At 40.7% G+C, this 16,283-nt stretch overlaps 1 protein-coding gene across 1 annotated transcript in view; it reads left to right on the top strand.

The window, feature by feature from the left end:
- The first annotated feature begins 1,722 nt into the window (after positions 1-1,722).
- PIWIL4 (piwi-like RNA-mediated gene silencing 4) overlaps positions 1,723-16,283 on the top strand; it is a 98,974-nt gene continuing 84,413 nt past the window's right edge. The window contains exons 1-2 of the mRNA XM_006902359.1: positions 1,723-1,837; positions 4,458-4,672. Of these exons, the coding sequence (XP_006902421.1) occupies positions 4,640-4,672 (33 nt within the window). The 5' untranslated portion in view covers positions 1,723-1,837; positions 4,458-4,639. The remainder of the gene's footprint in view (positions 1,838-4,457; positions 4,673-16,283) is intronic.

Here is a 16,283-nt window from a genome sequence, read left to right as displayed (position 1 = left end):
AGGAATGTGTACAGGTTTTGCTACCGCCACAGCAGTTGTTACTATGTGGATGTATTTTAGATGTTGTTGTTTGGTGCCATCAGGTATGTTGTGACCCCCAGTGACCCTGTGCACAGCAGAACAGAACCCCTGCCTGGTCCTGCTCCTTCCTCACGATCTGCTGTGTCTCAGCCCATTGTGATCACTAAGCCAGTCCTTTGTATTGAAGGGCTCCTTTCGTTCCACTGATCCTCAGCTTTTCCAAGTATGATGTCTTTTTCCAAGGACTTGCCCTTCCTAATAACTAAGTGTCCCAAGTATGTGAGTCATACTATCCTTGTTTCTAAGGAGCTGTACATCTTATAAAACAGATTTGTTTGTTCTTTTGGCAGCCCATGGTCTATTTAATATTCTTCACCAGCACCACAATTTAAAGACACCAGTTCTTTTATCCTTCTTGTATCCAGCTTTTATCCAGCTTTCACATGCATGCGACACAATTGAAAATATCAAAGCTTGGGCCAGGAGCACCTTAGTCTTTAAATGGACAGCCTTGTTTAGTATTTTGAAGAGTTCTTGACTGCTTTATCCATGGATTGTTAATTGTAGATCCAAATAAAAAAAATCTTTGGCAGCTTCAGTCTTTTTTTCCCATTTATCATGATGCTAGATATATATATATTTAAAAAAATCTCAAAGACTGATTGTTGTCAAGTCATAACTGACTCATAGCTAACCCTCCAGTGAGTTTTTAGAGGCTATAAATTGCATGGGAGGAGATTGCCTATCTTTCTCCCATGGAATAGCTGGTGGATTCAAACATCCTGCCTTTGGGTTGACAGTGTTACTCCTTACACAGAAGGTCCAGACTTCTTCTGTTAGATATTTTATTTATTTATTTATTTATTACATATTTTTTAAATTTAATTTTATTTTTTAATTTTAGTGAAAATTTACAGGAAGATTGCATATTCATTCATTCATTCATTGTTCTTCCTTCCCCTGCCCCCAGTCCACTTTGCAACATACTTCTGTTCCAGCTTGTTGCCATACATCTAATGCCTAATCATATATTCCTTTCAGACAGTTCTTCCCCTCATTTTTTGTTCTTATGTACTGTCGAGTTGGAACAGACTCATAGCTGACTCACTAGCAGGTTTTTAGAGGCTGTAAACCACACAGGAGGGAGTTCTGGTGGCTTCCTGGTATGGAGCTGTACTCACAACCCATAGGCACAGTTTAAACCCGGCAGTTGCTCCATGGGAGAAAGATGGACAGTGTCTTGTCGTGCAGTTTACTCCCTCTGAAAACCTGCTGAAGGGTCAGCTCTTGTCTGGTTCTGACTTGATGGGATATAACAACAAAATCACACAGGAGGAAGATGGCCCATTTTTCTCCTGCAAAGCAACTGGTGAACCATGTGTCTCTGGGTTGGTAGGTAGTGCAATTCCTTATCACTAAGCCAGCAGAGCTCCCTTGTTAGACAAAGTGATTGTCGAGATGCCTCTCTCACTGCCATTGTATTGGAACTGACTTATAACTGACCTTGTATTGAGTTCCTAAGGTTATAAATTGTCCAAAATGAGATTGCCCATTTCTCTCCCTTGGAGCTGCTGGTGGATTCAAACTGCCAGAAAAACATGACCTTTGAGTTAGAAGCACAATTCTCTATGGACTACACCACCAGAATGAAATACGAGTTCCTGAGTTCCTTCCTATTTTTAAGGTAATGAGGAAGTGTCATCAGATGATGTTGGATGTACCTACGTGGAGAAAGGTGGGAGAACTGAAAGAGACCTCCTGGATTTGAGTGTTTGTACCAGAGAGAAATTGACACATGTGAGAGATTGCAAAACAGGTACCCCGTCTTCAGAGTACTTATTCTTTGAATGTTACCAAATCTTGCTTAAGGAATTTTAGTTTCTAGGTGTAAAATAAATAAGCTTCTGTATCCTTTTAACAACTATTGAACATCTATTATGTTTAAGGCTCTGTCTAGGCACTTTGGGTGGGTTGTTGTTGTTTGTTGTTTTTTTTTCTAAGTTTCTCTTTTATTAATGCAAATAATAATGTTTCCTCCCAAATCACATCTCATTTCCAGAAAGGACTTTCTCCTTATCCCTGAGATGAGGATTAGAAAGATCCTTTATGTCCTTGCTTCCTCATTATTTATGTGGGGCATAAATAATCTTTCTAAACTTCAGCCATAGAAAGAAAAGCAAAGCCTATTTCAGAGATGGTTTACCAGGAGTTCAGGCCCACCCCTGAGATTACATGAAGAGTTACACACTCAAGTGTGTTCTGGGAAGTGGGTCTTTGTTTTCACTGATTCTCAAAACAGAGTGTGATTCTTCCACAAAAGTTACAACTCAATGACACAGATTTGAGTTTTTCCAATTTTTTTTAAACTATGGAGCACAATTAACAATGTTGTTGTTTGGCAGTCTTGAGTAGACTGTGACTCATAGGGGCCCTGAGAACAACAGATCTGAGCCTTGTCGCATCCCGCACCCCAACACGATCTTTGGCTCAAACCCATTGTGGCAGGTGCTGTGCCATTCCACCTCATTCAGAGTCTTCCTCTCTTTTGCTGACCCTTTACCTTCCCCAGGATCCCCTTTTTCTCCATGGACTGGATATAGAAATATTATAATTCAGCATGCACACACATACACACATGTATAAAACAGAAGTGCTTACTCTTCTGGAATGTGCTTGCATTGTGGTCCATTGTGCTGTAGTCGAATCTTTCGTTACAATTGCTAGCTCCTCAGTTCCAGAGCTGTGGTAAGTCCCGGCAGAGTTTTGAAAACTTTGGTGGAGAAGGTCTTCCCCTGACGTTCTACGGTGACTTCTCTTTGTTTGTTAATATGAACAGTTGAAAAACCCTTCCTCAGGATCTGGGAGCATAAAAGAAAGCTCATCTAAAAAAAATAAAAAGTCATCTAATTAAAAGTGCACAGTGACTCTTTACACATATGTAGGTATGGTGCAGGCCAAGTCTGAAGAAATGTGACATGATCATGATAGACTTGTTCCCTCACTGCCCTGGGGACTCCTCTATTTTCTCTCCTCCGTAAGAGAAACAAAATGGTTCCTCTTTGCTCAAATTCTTTTCTATAAGCGGAAAGCACAATCATTTCCCTCAAATCATAGGCAGAAAGTATCTTATTTGTGCGCTGCTAAGTTCTGCCCTTGGAAACTCGTGTACACCATCCCATGTACTGAACAACTCTCTTGTGACCCCCTTTGATTTCATCCGGTGGACTTTTAAGATATGAATAAAAAATTATGCAGAGGCATAGGATTCCAGGAGACACACGTGGTTTCCATGTGCTTTCAGAAAGTAGAAGCCCAGAGAGCCTATTTTCCACACAGGAAAGAGGTAATTCCTTCTTCTCTGCCCAGTCTTCTTCAGTCTCTGAGTGCCTCCTTGAAGGCATGTCTAGCAGTCTAGTCATTGATTTAAAAACTGATTTTCCTAGAGATTTTTCAGAAGAAAAGTTATCTCTCTGTCTCTATTTCTGTGTGGTGTGAAATACATATGAAAATGTTTATTTTTATTCTTTTCATGTGTACAATTCAGCAATATATTTATTACATTCTCCATGTTACACAACCATTACCACTGTGACTGCTAAATATCTTTATCACTCGTAACATATACCCAAAGTATAACTAACTACTGTTCTATTCAAATTTATTTTACTTTTGTTGAGAATAGACACAGAAAAATATACACTAAAGAAACAATTTCTGTATGAACAATTCCTTGGCATCGAGTACTTTCAGCTGTGAGCCTGCCGCCCACTCTCCGCTCTCCCCCACTCACTGCCCCCTAAGTTTCTTACCTAATTCTTTGAGTTACTGTTGTCAATTGGATAGTTCCTATGAAAGGGCACAGTGCTCATGGCAGACATTGTTTACTAATTAAGCTAAATGGTTTGACTTGAAGAAAACTTAAGGGAATATTTTCATTTTAAGGCTTAAAGGTCATTTTAGGGCAATAGTTTCAAGGACTTGTTTAGCCTTAGTTATTCCAGAAAGTCTAGATCCAGAGTAGGACTAAGTTTTGAGAATCTGTGTTAATAAAAGGTTGTTGGGATGGTATACATGGGAATAACAGATTAATTTCTTTACAATCTTCTGGAGACACTTCTCAAGCTGATTTTATGGACAGAGAATAGAAACTGGAAGGGAAGCTCGAGGAGGGGATGGGGTTGTTGAAATTGGTTGTATTTCTTTTCCCACTTGTGTCTGCTCTTATTTCTTAGGTACCCTGCTTCATACAAGACCCCTTTCAACACTCAGTTCTGTAGGACCCCATGAAGCTGACATTTATAGAACTTATTTTGTATCACTGGGCAAGAATCTTGAGTTTCCAGAAACTTCTGTGCATATGAAAATAGATGTTTTAAATGATGTAATTAATATTAAAAAGATGGGATTTTTAGAAAAATAATTTTTCTCTTTTCCAGGTTCTAGTGGAATACCTCTGACACTGGTCACGAATCTCTTTAACTTAGATTTTCCTCAGAACTGGCAGTTATGGCAGTATCATGTGACATATGTTCCAGACTTAGAGTCCAAAAGATTGAGAATCGCTTTGCTCTATAGTCATAATGCGCTTTTCAACAAGGCAAAAGTATTTGATGGGGCTATGCTTTTTCTGTCAGAAAAACTAGAAGAAAAGGTATGGTATAATTAAATTTTCACTATATTCATATATGTATAGAAGTGTATGTATGTTTATGGAACACATGTATATACGTGTGCACATAACTATCTAGAGATATCTATCTACACAGATATCTAGGTGGTGGTGGTGGTGTTATATGCCATCCAGTCGCTTGGGATTCATAGCAACCCTATGTATAACAGCCATAAAACCTACTCTTTCCTGTGCCAACCTTATTGTTTCATTAGCCATGTCACTAAATCAACCCATCTCATCAAGAGTCTTCCTCTCTTGTGCTGTCCCTCTACCCTTCTAAACATGATGTTCCTTTCCAAGGACTGGTTCCTCTTTGCTTATGCCCAAAGCATGTCACATGAAGCCTCAGAATCCTTGTCTCCAAGAAGCAGCCTGGTTTCACCCTCTCTAGGACAAACCTGTTCATTTTCTTAGCAGTCCATTCACTATTTGCTCTCCTAGCAGTCCATGGTATATTAAATACTCTTCTCCATCACCCAAGCTCAAAGGCATCTATTCTCTATCATCCGTAGTCATTGCCCACCTTTATGACACTAGCAAGTACTTGTGAAAACTATGGCTTGGATCAGGTAGGTACACCTTAGTCTCCAGACTGACATCATTGCTCTTCATCTCTCTGACTAGGTCCATGATGGCAGACTTTCCCAATGCAATTTGTCTTTTGATTTCCTGGCAGCTGGTACCAAGAGCTTTGATTGTGGAGGCAAGCAAATGAAAGCTGTTAACAGTCTCAATCTAGGTGTAAGTTACACAAAATATAAAGCCCCAGGAGTTGATGAGATACCAATTGACATGTTTTAGCTAATTGATGCAGCTCTAGACATTTTCACCCGTCTATACCAGGTAATTTGGAGGGCAGCTTCCTGGCCAAGTAACTGCAAGAGAGTGTATTTGTTCCCATTCGCAAGACAGGTGATCAAAAAGAATGTGGAAATTATCAAACAGTATCATTAATATCACATCAAAAAATGGCTAGAGCAGTATATGGACAGAGAACTGCAAGAAATTTAAGCTGGGTTTAGAAGAGACCATGGCCAGTTATATGCACAGCCATGTTTATTGCAGCTTTGTTCACAATAGCAAAGAATTGGAAACAACCTAAGTGTCCATCAACAAACAAATGGATAGAGAAGCTCTGGTATATTCACACAATGGTATACTATGCTGCATTGAAAAATAAGGAACTCATGCAATATTATTCAAAATGGGTGACCCTGGAGGACATTGTGCTGAGTGAAGTATCTCAGTCACAAAAGGACAAATACTGCATAATGCCACTGTTGTAGACCAGAACTGACATCAGGGTTGGGATGAGACTGAGAAAAATTGGATAAATCATGTATACTGCATTGAAACAGATGAAGGGGAGAACATTTTAAAAGTGATGTATGATTGGGTCCAGAATGAAGGTTGCATAGTGGAGTGTACTCGGGGTGGAGGGAAATGCATACCATTGAAAGAATTTTTTTTTTAACTTTTCAAAGAGAAGAGCTAATGAGGGGCGGAGGGGTGGACAGGGAGAAAAATGCAACAATAAATGAATGGGAATCCATAATCTCTGTAAATGGTCATTAAAATTAATAAAATAAAATTAAACAAAGAAAACATAAAAAAGAAGAGGCCATGGCACAAAGGACATAATTGTTAATATTAGCCTGAGATAGGCTGAAAGCAGAGAATACCAGAAGAATGTCTTATCTGTGCTTTATTGATTTACAAATTATGGCTAGCATTGAGAAGAATGGGAATCCCAGAGTTCTTAACTGTGCTGATGCAAGACCTATACCTAGACCAAGAAGCTGCTGTCTGAACAAGAGGAAGGGAACATTGCATGATTTTAAATCAAGAAAAGTATGTCTCAGGGTTGTATTCTTTTCCCTTATCTGGTCAATCTGTATGCTGAGCAAATAATTCGAGAAGCTGGATTCTCTGAAGAAGAATGTGTTATCAGGATCAAGGGAAGACTCATCAAAACCCTGCTTTATACAGATGACACGATCTTACTTGCTGAAAGTGAGATGGATTGAAGTACTTATTATAGAAAATAAAGGACTACAAGACTAAAATCCTGCAGTATGCATTACAACTCAACATCAAGATAACAGAAATTCTTACCTCTGAACCAATAGGCAACATCATGATAGATGGAGGAAAGATTAAAGTTGTAAGCAATTTCATCTTACTTGAATTAATAATCATCACCCTTGGTACCAGCAGTTAGGAGATTAGGAGATATATTATATACATCTATTATATTTCCCTGTTATATATGGAAAATGTTGTTAGGGGTCTTTCCAAATTATTGAGAAGCACTTATGTCAGTCTGAAGACTAAGATGTGTTTGATTCAGGCCATGGTCTTTCCAGTCACTTGCTGTGCATCTGAGAGTTGAACAATGAATAAGTATAACAAAAGAGAATTGATGCCTTTGAACTGTGGTGTTGGATAAGAGTATTGAATATCCCATGGAGCTCCAAAAAAACCAGACAGGGATGTCTTGGAGAAAGTGCAGCCAGAACGCTCCTTGGAGGTAAAGATCAAAGCTTCATCTTGTGTACTTCAGGAATATTGTTAAGAGAACCTGTTACTTGGAAGGGAACATCATGCTTGGAAGGGTGGAGAACAGGTGAAAGAGAGAAAGACCCTTAATGAGATGGATTGACCCAGTGACCGCAGTAATGTGCTCCAGTGTGTCAGAGATGATGAGGATGGCACAAGATAGGACAGGGTTCCAATCTGTGGATTATAGGGTCACTGTGAGTCAGTCATACTTGGCTTGATGGCACCTAACAACAAGGGTAAGTTTTTATATGTATGTCTAACTATTTGGGAGTGCTGGTGGCCTAGTGGGTAAGGAGCCACACTGGCGGCCCAAAGGCAAGTGATTTGAATCCACCAACCACTCCATGGGAGAAAGATAGACAGTCCCCTGTTATGTGATTTACAGCCTTTGAAAATCCACTAAAGGGTCAGTTACGGGGAGGTTCTAAATCGACAGCAATGAATAGTCCTACCTAACCATAAAAACTCAGTTCACTCATTACTGTAGAGTTGGACTTGACTCATAGCTGACTTCCCAGTGGGTTTTCAGAGACTGTGAATATCACAGGATGAGATTGCTCTTCTTTCTCCTGCAGAGCTGCTGATGGATTCCTTCCATCCAAGAATTCCTGCCTTTGGGTTAACAGTGCAATTCCCTACAGACTCCCCATCCTTGAGTTTTGAGCCCTGAGAAATCTGATGGATAGATAGTTTTTTTATATATATACTCATATGAATATACTTATGGATAAGGGGACTGAAGAAGAACCAATGCCTTTGCATTGTGTTGGCAAAGAGTTTTGAATATACTGTGAATATACCAAAAGAACAAATCTTTCTTTGAGGAAGTGGAACCAGAATGCTCTTGGAGAAAGTCTTATTTTGGAGAAAGTGCAACCTGCATGCTCCTTTATAGGCAAGGATCGTGAAACTTCATCTCACTTACTTTGGGCGTATATTTAGGAGGAACCAATCCTTGGAGAGAGACATGGTTCTGGAAATAGGGGGTCAGTGAAAGAAAGGAAGACCCTCAACAAGATGAACTGATACAGTGAGTATAGCAGGCTTGAGCCTGACAGAGGTTGTGAGGACGATGCAGGATAGGGCAGGGCTCAGATGTGTTATTCAGAAGATTGTTGTGAGTCATAGTTGATTTGATGGCACCAGGCAGCAGCAGCAACTGTATGTGTATGTAAATACAAGCATGCATGCATGTGATATCTATTTCCAAAGAATGGCCCTCTTAAACAACACACCCAAAGTATATGAGATGATTTCCCACCTTTGCAGGTAAGGAGCATTCTGGTTGCACTTTGTTCCAGACGTACTTGTTTTCTTGGTAGTCTATGTATGTAAGTAGAATTGTACTCTACTCACAAGCACCTAACAACAACAGTACACACACACACACACGTACGTATGTACATTATTGTTATGTACTGTTGAGTCAGAGCCGACTCATATCTGATTCTTCGTGGATTTTCAGAGAGCACATTGCACAAGATAAGATTGCACATCTTTCTCCCATGGGGAAGCTCTAACATTAGTCTAACAAAGTTAGTCGATTGCTGACACCTCATTCCTTTGCTCTTTTCTGTTTCTTTGCCTGAAAGCTAGAGGACTTCCTATTTAAGGCTCATCAGTAATTATTTCTTAATTAAGAAGCTGATGATCTGGCATTTTAAAAATGGGATCTCTTATGTAAACACTAAAAAATCCAGTGATTTTTATTTGAACCAATGTGTCCTTGAAGTGGGTATCCTACTTTCCTAAAATGAGCAGCACTTTAAGAAGCACCATTCAGGCTGTGGCTTCTGCGTCCTCACTTGCTCTGATTTACATGCTCCTAAGTCTAGATGTGCCTCACTTTCCAGGTAGTTGCACATCGATCACTGACTTTTTTAAAAAAATGATATTTCATTCATAGAATTCAGCTATGAAATAAGAGTTACCAATATTTCAGCATATTTTTAATAGGACTGCCATTAGAATGGTGACTGTATGTTTCACATTCCTTTACCCATTTAATAAAATGCTTTTAATCCTAAAGTAAAGCTTTTTACTATAACAAACTACATAACAAACTGTGGCTGACTCTGAGAAGAATGGGAATCCCAGAACATGTAATTGTGCTAATGCAAAACCTGTACTTGGACCAAGGGGCAGTCGTCAGAACAGAGCAGGGTAACACTGCATGGTTCAAAATTGGGAAGGGTGTATGCCAGGGATGTGTCCTATCTCCATACCTTTTTAACCTGTATGCAGAGCAGATTATCCGAGAGGCTGGGCTCTATGAGGTGAAGTGTGGCGTCAGGATTGGTGGAAGATCTATTAACAATCTGTGTTATGCAGATGACACAACTCTGCTTGCTGAAACTGAGAGGACCTCATGCACTTGCTGCAGAGGGTCAAGGACTGCAGCCTTCAGTATGGACTGAAGCTCAATGTCAAGAAGACAAAGATTCTCACCCCTGGACCAATTGGTAGCATCAGGATGGATGGTCAAGAGATCGAGATTGTTCACAGCTTCAGTTTGCTTGGCTCCACGGTCAACACTATTGGCACCAGTAGCCAGGAAATCAAAAAACATATTGCGATGGGGAAATCTGCTGTTAGGGACCTCTCTAAAGTACTCAAGAGCAATGGTGTCTCTGGAGACTAAGGTGCGGCTGATACAGGCCATGGTCTTTACAATCACTTGGTATGCATCAGAGAGTTAGACAATGACTAGGGAAGACAGAAGGAGAATTGATGCCTTTGAGCTGTGGTGCTGGAGAAGAGTATTGAATGTACCATGGACTGCCAAGAAAACAAACAGATTCATCCCGGAGAGGGTTAAACCAGGCTACTCCTTGGAGGCAAGGATTCTGGGGCTTCATCTGACATACTTTGGACATGTTGTAAGGAGGGACAGGACCTTGAAGAAGGACATCATGCTTGGTAGGGTGCAGGGACAGCGCAGGAGGGGAAGACCCTCTATGAGGTGGATTGATTCGGTGACTGGGGTAATCGGGATGGGTGTGTCAGAGGCAATGCAATTGGCACAGGATAGAGGAGGGTTTAGGGCTGTTGTACATAGGGTCGCTATGAGTCGCAAACGACTCGACGGCATATAACAACAACAACAACAAAATAAAAAGTTAGAACTTATTATTTAGTTACATGATTTTTTTATAATGGAAAATTAGGTTTCCAATTAGAAAAAGAACAACTTTATGTTGTTGTTAAGTGCCGTCGAGTCGCAGGCGACTCATAGCGACCCTACGAAGGAGAGTCCTCGACGCTTGGGTGTCTCTCATCCTCTTTCAAGGCTCATAGGGTTTCCGGAGGCAAGGTGTTACGGAAGTGGATGCCACTCCTGCTTCCAAGCTTGTTTTAATCCGGGAGCTCCACCCCACTCTCTGCCCTCATTGGTTAACCAACGTAATTAAAGCATTTGATACATCAGTGTGGCAGTGTTCAGCCTCACAGCAACCACAAGTCACCGCTGTATGGCAACTTGTATACCAGGGCTATACGACCTAGTGGAATGTCTGAACAAAAACAATGAGAGACAGGCCTGAGGTTAAAGTCACCTACCTTCAGCTTGGTAGCATCGCCTTCTGTCTACTGGGCCAGCCGATTATTGTTGTTACGTGTCATTGAGTCGCAGGCGACTCATAGCGACCCTATGAAAGAGAGTCCTCAACGCTTAGACTGAATGAAAATGTTATGGTTCTTGTCCCTTGGAAAGCGTAATTCTTTAGCTCAGTCTTTGAACAAGATAATAACAACAACATAAATGTCAATTTCTAGATTCCAGGAAAATCTTCCTAAACTTCTCTGAGAACCGTGTGTCTGAGTATTCTAGGGACCCACGTCCTTGTCTCATAACTGGGAATTAATCCTATTAAATGACCCCTTAAAGGTCATTTTTTTGAGGACATTGTTGTTGTGTGCTGTTTGGTCACTGTGTCATATGGTGATCCTGGCAACAGCAGAGGTGATCCTGCTGTGTCCTGCACCATCAGTTCTCTGTCATGCTCTCAAGCCTGTTGTAGCAAGCGTGTCCATCCATCTCTTTGAGAGTCTTCTCTTTTTCTGGCCCTCTGTATTTCCCAGCATGACGTCTTTTTCCAAGTACTGTTCCCTCTTGACCCATGCCCCAAATATGTGACTTGAAGTGTCACCTTCCTTGCCTCTAAGGAGCCACACTGGTGACACGTCCTTCAATACAGACTCGTTTGTTCTTTCAGCTTTGGAATAAGGCAATTTAATATTATACCAGATGGATAAATTGAAGGACTTGGAAAATCTGAATCTGTAACGTTGGTGTTAGGTGCCACTGAGGTGACTGTGACTCATAGCAACTGAAAGATGTATTCCTTTGGAAATGTTTTTACTCAGTGTAAATCCATATTAATCCCTCAGTATTAAGGACTAGGATTACCAGATGTGAATATCGTGATGGCAATCACTCTCATAATGATGTATTTTAAGTGTGTTGTCATTGAAGATCATTTTGTTCCCTTCCCCCCCCACCCCCTTCTCATTGCCATGAAGTGGAAACACATAACCAACCGTGCAGTGGGTTGTTGGAGTCTAGAAGTCACACGAGAAGAGATTGACTTATCTCTATCTGAGAGCCGCTGGTAGATACAAACCAATAGAGAGGCCCTATCTTTAGGTTAACTCCCTCTGAGCTGCACCACCAGAGTTTCCTGTACAGATACATTTACGGTAATAATTTAGAAATTTAGAGTCTTGAAGGTTTCATGTGGTTAATTTTCTTCACTGCTAACTGAAAGAAGACAACAGTTTGGAAGAAATAACTACCTGATGCTGATCTTTCAAAAATTCAGCCACTGAAAAATCCTCTGGGGCCTTTTTCTGCTCCACCACATGGGGGGCTGCCATGGGTGGGAATGCACAGCACCTACTACTTGAATGGTCCTTCTGTTTTCAGCTATATTAAGCAAGGTGGAAACATTTCACTCTAAAAAGAATAGAAATAACATAACACTAATTTCTGATCTGATGTACCTGAACATAAGTTGTTATTATACCTTCAAGTCGGAACCAACTCATAGCTGACCCTCCAGCAGGTTGTCAGAGGCAGTTAATCACATGAGAAGAGATTTGCCCATCTTTCTCCCATGGAGTAGCTGGTGGATTCAAACCACATGTCCTTGGGATTGCAGCACAGCTTTTTACCACTAGGCCGTCAGAGCTCCCTGAGCATACATATAATATGTGCCAAATGAACAAACAGAACCCCCAACCCCACTGTCGTTAAGTCAATTCTGACTCGCAGTGACCCTCCTGAGGCTGCTCTGAGGTTCAGAGGCTGCAGATCTTGATGAGAGGAGACTGCCTGTCTTTCTGCCATGGAGCAACTGAGGGATTCAGACCACTGGGGTTAGCAGCCTGATGTGTGAAGGGCTATGCCTGGAGGCTGCTCAGTATGTGCCAAGCATTCTCTTAAGGTTAAAGATGGAAACAAATGAGTAAATAGACCATTGAATGTGGTGTGGCAGACAAACCAAGTGTGCCGACTGTCTTTTAGGTGATGCAAGGTTTAGGGAAGGGAGGGTTCTCTTCTTTATTGGCAGATGGTGGGAGGAGGACCTAGTGGTCTGCTTCTGTAAAGATCACAGCTTTGGGAATCCTTCTGCTGTCCTTTCACGCTGTCCTTTAGGTTGCTGTGACTTGCAATCAGCTTGACAATGGAGAGTCTATTATTTGCTTTGTGTTCAGCATACAACCTGTTACCCAGTGACTGAAAAGGAAACAGTATCCTAAGGAAAACACTGCTGTTCTCACCTTTTTATTCTCATACTGCGGTTTGCTCAGGTTTAATCATGCATCCCAGACCATTCCCTAAACACTTCCGTAAGAAAGAGGATGAGAGACACCCAAGCATTGAAGACTCTCCTTCATAGGGTCACTATGAGTCTACTGCGACTGGATGGCACTTAACAACAACAAACAACAATAAAGCTTTTAAGCAAAATCTTCATTAAATGTGTGCCATAGAATAGATAGCAGTGGTTACAACTAGGGAGTACAAATATTTCTTCGAGAGCATTCCAACTTTTCTTGATGCTTCCTCTATTATTCAAGATTTTGCCCATAGAAACCTCAGTATTGCAACTTGAGGCATGACTTTGTTTTTCAGTTCTTTCAGCTTGAGACATGCCGACTGTGTTTTTCCTTTCTGATTTTTTAACTCAAGCTCTTTACACATTTCTTTATAATCCTTTGCTTTGTTTTCTCGAGCTACCTTTTGAAGTCTGTTCGTCTCTTTTACTTCTGCTTTTCACCCTTTGTTTTGGCCTCTTTACTTGCTAGTGTGATTTTAAGAGTATTTTTTTACATTCAGTTTTGTAGTTTTTTTTCTCTTCTGTCTTTGTAATGACATTTTGCATTCTTCATGGATGATATCCATGATGTCACTACACACACATTTGGTCTTTATTAGTGTTCAATGGATCAAATGTGTTTTTGAGCTGGTTTTTAAATTCATATGGGATGGACTCAAGGTTGTACTTTGGTTTGTGGCTTTTAAAATTTTTTTTCAACTTCCATTTGAATTTGCATGAAGTAATTGTTGACTTCCGTAGTCAGCCCCAGGCTTAGTTTTTTCTGCTGATACTGAACTTCTCTATCAGCTCTTTCCACAGATGCAGTCAAGGTGATTCTTGTGTAGTATGCCAGGTGAAGGCTGTGTGTGTAATCACCATTTATGGTTTTTAAAAAGTATTTTCAAAGCAATAAAAAAATTTAAAAATATATTTGCAACAATTGTATAAATTCTTGATTGTACACAATTCAATCACTGTATCTCCAGCCTCATTTCTATCACCAAGTTCATGTTTCCCAACCGGAACTTCTTTGTTTCTAAATTTATAATCTAGTTACCAATTAAAACTGATGCATCTTGATTGCTTATATTATCAATTTCAGACTGCAAAAGTTGACAGAAGTCCTCAATTTCTTCATCTTTTGCTTCAGTGCTTGGTGCATATATTTGAAAGATAGTTATATTAACATGTCTTCCTTATGTATGTGTGTAGTATCTTATCAAGCACAGCATTATACTTCAGGATGTTGTTGTTGATTGCCTTCGAGTTGAGCTTGACTTATAGTGACCCTATGAACAAAAGGCCTGAAACCCCTGTACAACTATCAGTATTTATCAAATGTCAAAAAAGTATAAAATACTTCAGGATAGATTTTGAAGTGTTCTTTTTTTACTATGAATGCAACACCATTTCCCCTCAATTTGTTATAGTAGGCATAAGAGATGATAAGGTGTTGGAGAAGAAATTATTCCATGAACTACCAAAAGAATGAACAAATCTGTCTTGAAGCAAGTGTGACCAGGGTGTTCTTTAAAAGCAAGGATGGTGAGACACCGTCTCACATACTTTGGGCATGTTATCAGAAAGGCTTAATCTTGGGAAGACATCAGGGTGGGAAAAGTGGGAGGGTGAGAAAGAGAGAGGAGGATTCTAAAATAGTTGGATTGACACAATGACCTTAGCAACGGGCTCAAGAAGATCAAAGAAGATGAAGATGGTGTAGGACAGGGCAGGGTTCAGATCTGTTGTTCATAGAGTCACTCTAAGGTGTAGTTGCCTAATAACAACCTTTACTGGGGATCCCTGGTGGTACCAACCATGGACAAGTTTCACAATCAACCCAAATGCTATACTTCTCTGCCATTTGGAGTCTTGTTAATAGCTGTCAAGTGAATTCCAACTCAAAATGACTTCCTGTATTGTGGAACAGCACTACTTCACAGAGCCTTCTTGGCTGTAATCTTTATTGCCAGACCTTTCTTCTGTGGTTACAGCTAAAATCAAACCCAACTCAATCTATTGCTGTCAAGTTGATCCTGAGATATAACCACCCTCCATTGGGTTGCCAAGGCTTTGAAACTTTGCAGGAAACTGCTTATCTTTCTCCCTCAGAGTGGCTGGTGGATTGGAACTGTGGACTTTCTGGCAGCCCAACACATTACTCACTGTACCACCAGAGCTCTTGTTAGTTGTTTTAGATGCTGTTGAGTCAAGTATGCCTCTAGTGACTCTATAAACAACAAACAGGTCTGAACTCTGTCGTATCTGTGTCACCCTCACAACCTGTGACTCACCCAAGTCTTTTGCTGTAGTCATCATGTCAGTCCACCTCTTTGAGGGTCTTCCTCTCCTGCGCTCTCCCTCCAACTTTCCTAGTATGATGTCCCTCTCCAAGGAATATCCTCTCTTAACAGCATGCCAAAAGTATGCAAGATGAAGCTTTACCATCCTTGCTTCCAAGGAGCTTCACCTTCTCCAAGATCTATCCCGGACCAGAGCTCTAGATGGGATCAGATTGCTAACCGATACTAGTTGAGTGCATGTTTCCAGAGGATTGTGGTTGGTTATTTTCTGGATTAACCCCAGTATATTTCTCTGGAGTTGAACAGATGATACCTTGTGCTGCCCAAAGTAAATTGCACACTCACTGTACTGTCACATCTACCAGATTGTATTTTTTTGAGGTTTTTCTCTCCCAAGCTTTTTTTACGTATTCTCTCACTTTAGCCCACACACCATTCCTGGAGTTTTAGGAAGTTGAGGCAACTTGACCAAGTTATCCTGTCAGTCCATCTCTTTGTGGATCTTCCTCTTTCTCCTTGACCCTTTTCCCAGAATAATTTCTTTTTCTGAGATTTGGTGCCTCCTGACAGCATACCCAAAGTATGTGAGATGAAGTTTCACCATCCTTGCCTCTTTCCAATGTAGCTGTTTTACTCTAACCAGATTGTTGAGTGGCGTAAGGGCAGGAGAAAGATCAATAAAGTACCACTGGCAGGATGTAGGTAGGGCTTTCACAAAGATAGATGCTGTTTCCAGTTACTTAAACTTCCTGAGTGCCAGATCCTGTGTACACTTTCTCCTGTGTGAGCTTATGTATTCTTCCCTGCCCAGGAACATAAATCGAGCTCACTTCTACCACATAGAATGAGGAAGATCTTAGAGATACCATTTGACCCAGCAATCCCATTACTGGGAATATACCC

Source organism: Elephantulus edwardii, unplaced genomic scaffold (assembly GCF_000299155.1).
Source record: "Elephantulus edwardii isolate Elephantulus edwardi_28Jun2011 unplaced genomic scaffold, EleEdw1.0 scaffold00397, whole genome shotgun sequence".
Lineage (NCBI taxonomy): Eukaryota > Metazoa > Chordata > Mammalia > Macroscelidea > Macroscelididae > Elephantulus > Elephantulus edwardii.
The sequence above is the reverse complement of the archived record's forward strand: the minus strand, read 5'-3'. Positions and strand labels throughout refer to the sequence as shown.